Consider the following 14,102-nt stretch of genomic DNA (forward strand, 5'->3'; position numbering starts at 1 on the left):
TGGTTTCAATGGTACAATGCCATTCAAGCCTGGAGGGAAACCTGCCCTTAGGCCTATTATCCATTTGAGTTCTTCTATCTCTGTTCTATTCTGCAAGTCACCTCCTCTCGATGTTTCTTTTACAATAGAGATGACCATAAACTTGAACGAGTGGGTGTTATCAAGCTTCACATGTGAATAGAGGTCATTTGTGTCTACTTTATTCCTTATATCAGATAAATGCCATAGGATACGCTCTTTTAGCATTCTGTTTGTTTTGCCTATATAATAGGGTGAGCAAAGAGAGCATGTAGCGAAATAGATCACATTTTTGGTGGAACAAGTAGCCTGACTTTGTAAGCTATAGCATTTTCCTGTTTCTGGATGTTTGCAAACATTACTTGTATTAATCAAATGACAAACCTTACAGCAGCCACATTTCCAAGTACCTCTACGTGTATATGCAATATTACTTGCTCCTTTATTAATGCCATCCTTATGGCATAGTAACCTCTTCAGGTTCTTCTTATTTCTGAAAGCAGTGCTGGGGTTATCACCAACGATTTCTTTTATTTTGGCATCAGACATCAATACTGGCCTGTACTTTTTAACAACATCACATATCTTCTTGTTGTCAGTACTGTAAGTTAGGGTGCATCTTACTTTATTTGTAGTTGGTATTATTGAACCTGTTTGCTCATAACTTTGATACTTGGAATAGTAGGGTCTCCCTTTAGTAGATCTCAGCTAACTTGCTCTCATAGCATTCATCCTAATGGCTTTTTCAGTATAACCTCTCTCCTTGAAGTTTTTTAATAGTTCCTTATATTCCTTCAGGAAAGTTTCTTCTTTGGTACATAACTTCAGAGTACGTGTCGTTTGATTATCCACTATATTACTGAAAATATGCCTGGGATGCATGCTGGTGGAATGCAACATATGACTGCACCACATATGTTTTCTGTACAATACAGTATCAATGCCTGTGGAACCCAGATATACCTTCACATCCAAGTACCCAATCTCTTTATCAGAGGACTTAACATCAAACTTCAGAAATGTGGTCGTACTCAGTAAGAAATCCACAAACTCATTTAGCGTAGCTTTGTTCCCTTCCCACAGAAGGAAAACATCATCCACAAATCTAATGTAGAATAACAGCTGGCCATTCCATCTATTTCTGTCATCTGCAAACCATTGCTCTTCCCATTGCTCCAAAATGAGGTTTGCATAGGTGTTTGCACAGGGGGTGCCCATGGCTACCCCCCATTTCTGCCAGTGCTTATTCTTCATTCATCTGGGATACAACTTTCTCTCCACACTCTATGAGTATCCTCTGGAACCATTTTTCCCAACATCTTGATCATATCTGCTGTGACCTCATCTGTGTTTATTGCTCTCCTTAACTTCTTCTAGGGTAGGGTCTTTTTCCTCTCTCATCGTATTTGGGCAAGTACAGCTGTCTGTGAAGTTTTCTTCATTCAAAAGTAGTCTTTCCATCTGCCTTTGAGGTTCTGTGGACTGAGCTCGATCATAGTCAAATGGAGCCTTTGCAGAGTATTGGACAGTACCCCCGCAGCCATGCCATTATCTCATTACTTGATTGTTTCTCCCCCAAAAAAAAAAAGAAAGCAAAATGGTGAAACCTGTCAGTGTGCATACTCTTTTCTTATTTTCCTTTCACAACAATCACAGACTTACATTTAATTTAAAGCTTTTATTTATTATTTTTTAAGTAAAAGCAATGCCAAGCATTTACTAAACAAAATAAAACAGCCTCACATTGAAATCTAGCTAAGCGAGAGCTATGATAAACTCACATTTATTGAAAATGCATCTGGCAACTCATTAGACTAAAAGAGATGCACTGAAATTCATAGTCATATTGCATATAATGAAGCACTAATTAGTGACAATGTAAAAGGTGCTGGAATTCAAAAGACAAATGTATAATGTATTTGCTAATAGCTTGGAATAACCCACTAGATTTAAGTGACCTTTTCAGGGGCAGCCCAACAGCACTGTCTGTTAAAGGGACTTAGAGAGATGCACTTATCTAGCCAAACTGGAGGTAAAGATCTCTCCAACCAAGACTGAACTTGATAGTCATGAGGAGAAGGTAAACATTGCACCACACCACACTCATCACATAGTCTCACTAAATCTATACCACCAAAATCCACACATAGTAACACAAAAACATTCGCGGAGGCTCTCAATAATAATCTGTCTAAGCAACAGAGACCTCCAAAGTAGAAACGCAAGCAACCTCCATCCCCAAACACAACCCAAATGACACATAGCCCACAGACTCAGTGTGCCACTCAACCACAGTCAATAAGGCAAAACAACGTACCCAACACACTAGTCATAGGTGGCTCTATAGTGAGGCACACTGATGTCCTACTCACCAGGCTAAACAAGGAGAAGATTACTGTCATCTGCCTGTCGGGTGCCAGGATCGGCCACATAACCCACTCACTCAGGTCACTCCACAACAAGTACAAATATGACTCTGCCATTGTCCATGTTGGCGTGAATGACCTGAGACGTACCACTCTGGAATACATGAAAAGAGACATGGAAAAGCTCTCCAATCTTGTAGCCCAGGCAGGTATGACCATAGCCCTGAGTAGCATTCTGCCATCGCCCAGAATGATACCGCAGTACAAGGACAAATTGATTGACTTCAACAATTGGCTAAGCTTCTGGTGTCATTTTAAGGGGATCCAGTATCTCTCTGCTTGGGATGACATGGTCGACAGACCATGATGCTTTGCCACAGATGGCCTGCACCTGTCGACCCTGGGATTCCTGATACTGGCTAAGGCTCTTGCTGCCCCTATAGTGCCTTTTTTAAGCAGGGTTCAAATAACAAATTCACCACCATAACAGGAACAGGCAAGCAAAAACTGAGGATAATGCTACTCAATGCTAGAAGTCTAAATCTCAAAATGCACTCACTCGACGCACTCCTTAAAATGGAGAACATCGACATCTCTGCAGTGAATGAGACCTGGTTCAAGGTTCCAGAAAGTACCCCTGCACTACCAGGCTATAGCTCATACCACACTTTTCGGCCATGTAACCTGGACCAAAACTCCAAAGGCGGAGGTGTGTCCACATTCATTAAGGATATCCACACCTCCAGGTTAGTTGCTCAGCATAATGCATCCGAGGTTATCCAAGTGCAACTAACTCTTGGCAAAACTGCAATCCAAATTGTAGCTTGCTACAGATCCCCCACCATGCCCCAGGATTCCCACTCCTCTTTTCTTGATGTACTGGAAAATATTAAGGTTCAACCAAACACTCTAATAATGGGTGACTTCAACTACCCCACCATTAACTGGGAAAATTACTCGTGTGCCAACTCTTTAGCTCAACGCTTTCTGGAATTCATAAACTCCAATGCCCTAGATCAACTTATCCACACCCCCACCAGGGGCAACAATATCCTAAAGCTAGTTATTACCAACATGAGTGACCGATGTTCCACAACTGAAGTCAACTCCTCGTTGGTCCAATCTGACCATAAGCTTCTCACCCTTGATATCCAGATCCCACTCCCACCCCCCATTAAGTAAACCACAGTAAATAATTTCTCCAAAGCCAACTTCATACTTCTTAAGACAGAAGTGATGAATTTCATGACACCCATGCAGATGGACAGTACAGTTACAACTGCTGAATCCTACACAAATGCACTCTATAAGCACTTACACTAGTGCATGGATCATGCTATCCCAAACAGAACCAAGATGCTATCCTCCAAAAAAAGGAAGCCAATCTGGTGGTCCCCTGCCATAAACAAACTGTACAACAGAAGGAAGAAACTGGTGCAAAAGAGAGTAAAATCCCATGAGTCGAGGAGCTCCCTGGTCAGCCTCAGTAAGAAGCTGAGATCCCCTATAAGATCTTCCAAAGCTAGCTATGAAAACAAAATTGCCACTAAATCCAAGGATAACCACAAAGCATTCTATAGCTATGTCAAGAATCTAGATGGCAACACCCAGATCTGCTCTGAGTTACAGCTCAAAGGCACGAAAATTATAGAACCAACTGATATTGCCAACATCCTGGCAGATAGGTTCAGTGCTATCTTTACCCCCCTCTCACCCCCTAAAGGGCCCATATTGATACAGGAAGAATGCAAAGTCCCTGTAATCACAACTACGGAGGTAAAAGCTGCACTCTCTCAAGCCAAAAACACAGCATCCATGGGACCAGACAACATCCCAGGCTGCGTTTTACACGAACTTCAGAACGAACTGGCTCCCCACTTAAGCACCATATTCAATAATAGCCTTGCATCAGGCTTTGTGCCCACTGACTGGCACACAGCAACAGTTATCCCACTCCACAAAGGGGGAGCCACCACTGATCCCAGGAACTATCAACCTATTAGCCTGATGACCCTGGTCTGCAAGGCCATGGAACGTGTCATCATGGAACTCATAAACAAAGACATTGGTAACCTCCAAACTCTGGATCCCACCTAGTTCGGGTTTGTGAAAGGCAGTTCATGCCTCCTGAACCTGATCAACTTCTTTGAGGCAGTCCCCAAAGCCGTGGATGAGGGTAAGGTGGTTCACACAGCCTGTCTTGACCTCGCCAAGGCTTTTGACACCATCCCCTATTCTGGAATTATAGCTAAACTCACTAAACTATGTATAAATCCCTACGTCACAAGATGGGTTGCCAACTGGCTCACTGACCAGAACCCACACTGTAAAAGTTGCAGACTCCAAATCTGACCTCAAAGCAGTGACAAGTGGAGTATCACAGGGTTCCATCCTGGGACCTCTCCTGTTTGGTATCTACTTCTCTGAAGTACAGGCTAACACAGTAGGCCTCTGCCTAATGAAGTTCGCAGATGACTGCAAACTAGGAGCCATAGTCAAGCCCCAAATGATATGGACATCCGTACAGAAGGGCCTCACTGAGACAGATGCCTGGTGTCAGAGCCATGGCCTCAAACTCAATGCCAAAAAGTGCAGTGTCATCCCCTTTGGTAAAAACTCTGTACCCATGAACTACCACCTAGGCAGCAATCTACTTAACACTAAATGCGTGATAAGAGACCTTGGGACCCAGGTGGACAGTAGTCTCTCCTTTGATAGTCACATTGCCTCAGTAGTCAGGAAGTCCTTCTATGTGGCACACCTAATCATAAAAGGGTTCTAATCCAGGAAAAAAGAGGTCATTGTTCCCCTCTATTTGTCACTCATTAGACCCATTATAGAGTAAAACGCCCCTTTTGGAATGTACCTCACAAGACATCTGCAGCAGCTGGAAAGACCACAGAAGTACCTCACAAAGAAGATTACTGGCCTCAAACAAATGCCCTACACTGACCGCCTCAAAAAACTCCACCTTTACTCCGTAGCATATTGCCCACTCTGAGATGATCTCTGCCTAACATATAAAGCTATGTCAAACCCAGAGCTGTTGGACATGCTACACCTAAAGAAATCCCAATCCCTCCAAGCTACATACTCTAGGGACCTAAACCTTGTCACCACAATAAACAGGACACACTAGAGGGATAGATTCCTGTCCCAGAGACTTCCTATAGTCTGGAACAAGCTACCCATCTATGTCAAGCAAAGTTCTTCATTAGCACTCTTCAAGAAAAATCTTGATGAGTGGATGGGAAATAGTAAATATACCCCGGGGATCACTTCTGTGTCTCTGCTGGACAGTGGCACAGGAAAATAACTTTCTTGGGTGGCGTAAGCTATGGAACCTTGCTGGCTAGGCTTACATAGGCCCTTGGGCCAATAGCCTAGTACCTACCTATGAACCTATGAACCTATGAACATATTAACAAAGGCTAGAGGACTCAAACCATGCACTGCAGAAGCAGATCATTAACAGCTCCTAGCCTTACATATCTGAACTAAGCAGCATACAGACTGTTATAGCCCAGCACAGTGCATTTTGCACCTGTGTACCTGCAAAACACAAGGTAAATTAAAAAAATGTCATACTTCAAATATTAACAATAAATTTGTAAACTGCATGCTGACCAGCTTATTTGACAGCTAAATAATAACACACTGTCAGTCAATAATACAAAGAAACAAATGACTGTACTCAAAGAACATGGCTTACATGATGATGCCCCTGTTATAACATAACTACATAACTACTCTAGGATGCAGAAACCAAAAATTTGCACACACACACAGACACACACACACACACACACACACACACACACACACACACACACACACACACACACACACACACACACACACACACACACTACTACTACCTGTGCGCTTGTGTCATCTCCAGAATAAACATCCCCATTTAAATATCTCCTGCACTGCATCAGTGAGTAGCTTATTCATCCAGAGCTGCTGGGCTTTATAGCAGCCCACAGACTAGCCAACAGAGGCACATAGATTCCTCCTACTGTTAACATATGTCCCTGGTGTGCGCCAGAGTATGCTGGGTTCACAACCTACTTATCACCATCAAATATTAATGGCCATTTTTTGTGAAATTAGTCAATCTGACCAAATCACCTAGGGCCACTTTTTGCACCATCAAGTGGCTAGCCCTGACACACTCAATCTCTTGACAATGTTGATATTGTAGTGGGCTGAACTGCTCCACCCCACATTATGACTGAGCCAGTATTGGCTGCTCACTCCCATACATCCCTTCCCAGTTCTTCCAGCTTACTTTGCAGTTACTTGAACATGGGTCATTTTCTGAGATTTATCCATTTATGCCACAGAACTAGGGAAACAGCTCTTCATGTTTATGAGAGGGTATACAGCACTAATCCCTCCTATTGTGAGATGGTATAAAGCACTAATCCTTCCTATCTGTTGTGAAAGAGTATACATCACTAATACTTCCTATCTATTGTGACAAGGTATGCAGCATGTGTCTGTATTGGAAGCTCAAAAGCTGAAAAGAGCGAATGCTCTTTGATTGAGCTGTAGATATCGAACGTACTAAATAGCGAAAACACAGAACAGCATTTTTTCCCAGAGAAAAAAAATTGCTGCTCTGCAAAAAAAAAAAAAATGAAAAAAAAAGAATGCAAACACAACATAAAGAGGAGGAATTCACCCCCATACCCCCCATTTAAATATACCAACTCCGAGATCACACCACAATGGAGGAAATGGCAAACCCTCAAAAACGGCCCAGTGATTTTTTTCCCTGGGAAAAAAATCACTGTTCCATGTCTTCGCTATTTAGTGCATTCGATATTTATAGCTTGATCAAAGAGCATTTGCTCTTTTAACCATTTGAGCTTCTGATATAGACCCATGCAGCACTAATCCCCCCTATTTATTGTCAGAGGGTATACAGCACTAATCTCTCCTAACTATTGTGAGTGGGTATACAACACTAATTTTATTTATCTTATTTATTTATCATTTGTTGACCGGGAAGTGGGAGAAATGCTCCAGATCTCTTATATATATTATGGCAGGAAATACATAGCTAATCTTTCATTTATATTGTGAGAGGGTATATAGTACTAATCCTTCTAATCTGTTGTCAGAGGGCATACATCACTAATCCCTCCTATCTATTGTGAGAAGGTATAGAACACTAATCCCTCCTACCTGTTGTGAGAGGATATACAGCACTGATCCCTTCTTTCTGGTTTATATTTACCTGTTTAACTTAAGATACATAACATTGTTTATTATTTTTAGTTAATATTTTAATATAATTATTTGTAATTGTTTATTATTTTCATTGTTTAACATAAGATACTTAATGCTTACCATAGAATTATTGCCATGGTTCCTCAACCTAAACATTTGCTGAGTTCTGCCACAATGATCTTCATTCAGAAGATACTGATGTGCAGTCATAGGTGAGGAAGTTGTAGCCATGGATAAGGTGAAGAAAACCAGTACTACACCTGATACATTTTCCAAAATGAATACTAACAGACAGGACCTTTTAAAACAGATTCACTGAGTACAAATAATAAAGTCATGTAAACATAAAGAGTACAATGCATGGTACAGATATTATGTCTGAGCTATGTAACTGGTCCTACCTGGCTCTTTATATGCCTCCTCCAATATACTGTCCCCCATATGCTTCTGAGGATATACAATCGCTCTTATGCATAGACATCTTAGGTACCACTGTGCTGCACTGCTGAATTCATGCAGCAAATGCAACTACATTCACATTTTAACTGCTGTTTTCCCAGCAGCTTTCTCTGTAGTTATCTTCATCAGTGATTTTTGCAGATGAGCAAATGATTCGAAGGGCTGCAGTGTCATAGCTGTGTATTCAGATTCTGATGCCCACACTTGATAACATCATCTAACTTAGGCTGTGTGACACATCAGTGTTATTGCTCAAGCCAAGAAACAGTTTAACATGCCATGTGGTATGTGCCACTTGAATTTTTTTAGACTGGATTCCACATAGGCTATGAAATTTAGATTCAGTAAAGATATGAAGGCAGTGTTTTTTCTTTTTCGTTCTATCTGAACCCAATGTTTGTGCACAGAAAGTATAAGTAAAAGTGTAAACGAGAAAACTTACTGGGAGCTGGTAGCATTATACAAGCAGACATTTTTTATGTTATTTTCATGAATACTGATTTATTGGTATCCTTGCATTAAATTCTACACCCTTGCATTAAACTGTACAGCTGCTGTTGTAACAATGCCTACTTTCTGTATATTTTATACTGGGTGCTACCCTGCTAGTCTTTTACTTGCTTCTTTCTCCTCATTTATTCACCCTGCTAACTTGCGGACTTCTCTCGGTACTTGGTATCTTATAGATTCCTCTGAAAGATCTATATCTGGCCTTTAGAGTGATGACAGATCCAACCCTACTAGACCTCTCATTCCTTCTCAGAATAAATGGTTCCTCAAATACCTAGTTAAAGAAACATAACATCCATCAGTAGATAAATAGATACCTTAATGTGATATATTTACAAATCCCTCCCCCACACCTCTGGAACAACTTTTCACTGAATGTCAAGCAGAGTACTACTCTTGACACCTTCAAGAGAAACTTAAATATTTCTACAGACAACCTCAAATACTCCTCTGGACTGGTTTATCTTACAGTGCCTATCTTGACAGTGGATGTAACTTCTGAATATGTTTTATTGGCTAGGATTGTAAGGGTCTATAACCTTATTGCATAGTGACTTATAAATGTATGAACCTATACTTTACACAAAATGGAGCTCACACAAAAACATCTCTGCAATTTAGACTCTTTACAAGTCCATTGTTACTTTTATTCTTAGCTCTTCTATCACCTCCTCAAAACACAATGTATACTTTCTATTACAAAGCATCTACAAGTAATGAAACAACTCTTTATCCAGTGTCTACCAAAAAACACTCCATTAACTACCCATATCTATAAACAAATGTAAACAAGTCCTATCTCAACAACATCACCATTTATACCATTCTAAAGCTAAGCCACAGGATTACTAGTTATAACTCTTCTGCTATTCTAGTGCATGGAGCGTGCTGACTATACTCTTTTAAAAAAAAAAAAAGACAAATCAGTTAAGCATTACGGTATAGTGTGACACATGATCTTAACAAATGTTAAGCACCCCCTACTTAGCTTGTTAAGGTTGGGTTCCACACTAGGCTGTCAAATCTGCCAGTAGTGACCAGCAAATGATAGAGCAGAATAAAAAACAGATTTGTTTCTGCCTGCTGTCCATACTGATAACGTGTCCCTCACTTCCTCTCATAAACTTGTGAAGTAACTAGAATAACAGGATGTGTGTTCACCAACATTTCCTGAAGAATAAAGTCTGAAGCTGAAATGACTATCATTATTTAGTGGCATCAATCCTCAGTGGTTTGTCCAAAAAACAAATATCTTAAGAGGGGCAGACCAAACATACAAGGCAAAAATCTGGACATTCTATAAAAAATCTGGACATTTGAGAAGCAAGGCAATGTGAGTGTAAACATAAAGGACTGGCAGCACGTACTAAGTGCTTTATGGCTTTCAAAACTGGCGGAATGCTTAATGCTTTTTTTTTCTTTTCTATAACCAGTAGGACAATGAGCAGATAAAGTTATATGCACTATAAAGGGTTATGTTTGGGTTACAGATTATAAACCTTTATTTGTGTTCTCGGCTTGGATGCATCGAGCTTTGCTGTCAAGGTGGATTTTTAGCATCCCTGTCTCAAATGACTATAAGTCAGGATCAGTGACCCAATCATAATCCTCTCTATTATGTACAGGTGACATAGAGACAAGCTCAGGACCACAGCCAATCCAAACTACTCCACGATATTCTAACAAAAATATCTAACATAATGGGAATATGTTTTATTCCGAGTAGGGTGAGTGAACTCAAAAATTAATATGAATACATTGATATATTAGATGTTTGTGCAACAATCCTTTCTTATTTCAAGCTTGGGTCCAACTATACAACCCCTATATACTAACAGTATCTGAAAAGTAGTTATACCCATGTGCATTAATATACTTTTACTATCTACAGAAAAGAGCCATTAGCATACTCCTCATGGTAATAAAACAAAAAAACTTCCCTTTTCTCAACACTTTTCCCCCAAGCAACTTAATATCATAACCAGCCTAGAAACACTTTTAGTCAACATTACATTAGTAAGTAAAAAAACAGCTGCATATTGGCTGTGTATATTTACTACACAGATATACATCACACTTCCACAAAACTGATTCCATACAAACTGCCCAGTAGAAACTATTATATTAGGAGATGTTAATATTCCCAGATCAAACACAACAAAACAAAACCATGAGTGCAAAATTCAAAATGTAGATTTCTCCCAACTCATAACATCTCCACCTCTAATGAATCCTAAAAGAAACATGAAAAACATTTGACTGGATCCTAACAAAATATTCAAACATTTTTGTTGCCAGTGAGGGCCTCCTTAATGACGCAAATGACCACAACCCAGTCTATACCGTTTGGAAAAATAAGTCACTACCCATTACAGCAAAAACAATTATGTCAAGAAACTGGAATAAACTATCAGTGGATAAGCTATTATACAATCTGCCTCTTATAAACTGATCCACATTCATTATCATGCAAACTTTTATCAATACCAAACAAATATACCACAACTAGATAAATTACAATAAAAAAACACTGTTCACCCTTGGATTGACTATGCAACTTGTGATCAAATTAAATGTATGGATTAGGCTTGGAAACTCTACAAAATTTTAAGACTGATAAGATAAGGCAGAAAGCAGTTGAGTATCAGTTAATGGGGGACAGGCCAGCTAAACACAAGGCAAGCAGATAGATGCATTACAGGCAAATGCTCTTTTCAGGGCTGTGACATAGTCCTACAGTTCTTTGGTATCCTTATACAGAAAGATGGCCAAAAATAGTTCTCACTCAGTATGTGTATGCACTGTGCTGTATTGCAGATGCCCATCAACCCACAAGGACATTGAGCTTCTTACCATGCCTGTAAAGTAACTGTGTGTAAACCAGAGGTGCAAATCTTTAGGTAGTCTGCTTTTGTAAGCCCAGCTAAAAAAAAGGTGAATTTCACTTGGTTGCAAAAATGCAAGAGCCGCCAAAGAAAACCTGAGGGGAAATAAAAACATCCCGCTTATAAATGCAACCATCCAGCATGCTACACTAGGAAAATAAGTGGAGATTGAATTCTACTTTAAATTCTGTTTTTAGAATCTGATTGCAGTTTGAACTGCAGTCATTCATATTCATAGCAAGATGAGTAAGCTGTGCAAAAACATTAGCTGCAGTGACACAGCCTAGTGCATGGCTCCTGTCATTGTTCCCATGTGCAAATATACAGAAGCACTACTCTGATGTATAACACAGCCCCATCTTCAACTGCAGTATATAACTCAATGTTTGTTCAAGGCTTCACTAGATCTACCTCTGGAGCCTTTTGTTATAAAATCAGTAAGGATTTGCTCTGTCAAATAATTATTTTCCTTATTCAAATACTTGATGTAACACTTAGTAGTATCATTTATTATTATTGATTTTAAGGAATAGCTTCCACAGGGTCTCAGATTGTTATTTACGTTGCCGCATTCACATTGTAGTATACATTTCTGAATGATGATTTTTTTCAATGTACACCTTATTAAGTTCTAGTTAGCCCCATACTCTTTTGCAATCTTTCAATTGGCCATATTTGGTCTTGTTCATCATTTATCATGCTGTAGCAGCGTACTTTAGAAACCTCAGATACCAATTTATCAAAGCTGTCTTCAGGATTTGTTTGCTTGCCTTTTATGTAGGTTACTGTTCTCAGCCTAACTGGGGCGGCCACGGTGGTGCAGTGGTTAGCATTGCCTCACCTCCTCAAGAGGTTCTCAGTCTCGAGTTCCCGCTGGGTGCCTTCTGTCTGTGTGCTGCCTGTCCTTGTGTGGTCTGTGTGGGTCCGGGTTCCCCGTTTTCCTCCCACATCCCACATCCCAAAAGACATGCTGCAGGTGGGGTGGACACTCTAAATGAGTGTGTGTGTGTGAAGGTTGGTGCCTTGGTGGGGCTGGCAACAGGTTGGGCTAAACACCTGGCAAACTCCAAACTCAACTGCCATTCAATGTGCTGTGGCGGTGGGACAAGGTGACCCTGAAAGGCGACCAAAGAAGAAGACTGTTCTCAGCCAAACTGAAATAGTCCTCATAATTGTTATTTGGTTGAATACCACCTCTGCCCTGCGGTAAGGTGTATCACTTTCTTCTTTCATAACAAATTGTGTCTTTTCTGCAATATTGCCATCCTGACATAAAAATATTACAGTAACACCAACGTGTTTATGTGTTGATGGAACATGCCAAAGAAAATTGCATACTGTTCCCCTTGTATACATACAGATATGTATCTCACATCTTATGTTTTGTAATATGTAGCCATTATTGTTGGTTCTTATTCAAAATATGTCCCTTAGTTGTTTTGCCACAGAAAAGGCGATACTGTTCTAGCATCTTAAGTTATGATAAACTAGCTACATATTTCTGCAGTGTAAAATCCATCCATCTACCACCCCATTTTCCCAAGTGTAAAATGAATGTTTAAATTTAATATGGATGCATAATGATCTCGGTTATTGATAATTATCTTTCCGATATGTTCCACAGGATTTACCACTGTCAAGTATTTTTGCGCACCATAGTTCAAGATGTCAGAGCAGGAAGCACCTCAGCATGTAGAAGAAGAAGACGAACTTGATGCAAAACTGAACTATAAGCCTCCACCACAGAAATCTCTACAGGAACTTCAAGAATTAGATAAAGATGATGAGAGTTTAGCCAAGTATAAGAAAACTCTGCTTGGAGATGGACCTGTTGTTTCAGGTATGCATTGTGACACAAATATATAGACAATTTTCTTTTTCTTACATTTGTTATCAGAATGTAAGAGAGAACTGCCAGAGAAAAGCTGATGAACATATATTTTATTTATCAGTCAAAAATGCTGATCTAATGTCCTGCAAAATGTTTTCAGGAAATGTGACAACATGGCTAAAGATAGGCTACCACTGAAGATTCTCAGGAAAAATGTTCACAACAGAGTGTCAAAAATGAGGCTTAGTGGTAGGTTAAAATATAAAAAATGACTATGAAGAAAAGAAGAATGTTTATTAATTTGTTGGAAATGGTGAGTTAGTCAAATATTTACTTTGTATTCCCTTAGAATGCTCATTTTAAGATGCAAATAGAAACATTAACACAGAGCACAACATCAAACAAAAAAATTCACAGGTAGTGATTTAATGCTTGTTCACTAAACAGTGCTGCCAGATTGGAGACAGAACAAGAGATGTATGTGCCAGCAAAAAAACAGAAAACAAGATAAGTCAGTAGAATGTTTGTGGTTAAAGTAAGATCATGGTCATATTGGGCCCTAGGCAGGAAAATGGATCAGGACCTCCAACCATACCAATAGCCCACTACCTAGTTGTCTCTCATCAGTTACCTTATGTTAAGGGAAATACTATTGCAAAGACAAGCAGACAAAATATATGGCTGTACAAATTTAATATTTATTCCAAATCACAACTCATGGGGGGGATCAAGAATTTTCTACAGTGTTACCAAAGAAGTAAAACAAAGACAAGATTTTTATACCTTAAAAGA

General features: G+C 39.7%; 1 protein-coding gene across 4 annotated transcripts in view; it reads left to right on the plus strand.

The window, feature by feature from the left end:
* The window catches only part of ARHGDIB (Rho GDP dissociation inhibitor beta), a 405,195-nt gene that overhangs the window by 240,507 nt on the left and 150,586 nt on the right, over positions 1-14,102 (plus strand). For 3 of the 4 annotated variants that reach the window (XM_044068142.1, XM_044068121.1, XM_044068129.1), the window contains exon 2: positions 13,104-13,319. In XM_044068142.1, coding sequence (XP_043924077.1) covers positions 13,145-13,319 — 175 coding nt within the window. In that variant the 5' untranslated portion in view covers positions 13,104-13,144. Of the gene's footprint in view, positions 1-6,764; positions 6,768-13,103; positions 13,320-14,102 lie in introns of all 4 variants that reach the window. The other variant, XM_044068136.1, reaches the window with a different exon arrangement.

The sequence above is a fragment of the Protopterus annectens genome, chromosome 1.part0 (genome assembly GCF_019279795.1).
Source record: "Protopterus annectens isolate FY-2018-M chromosome 1.part0, PAN1.0, whole genome shotgun sequence".
In the NCBI taxonomy this organism is placed as follows: domain Eukaryota; kingdom Metazoa; phylum Chordata; order Ceratodontiformes; family Protopteridae; genus Protopterus; species Protopterus annectens.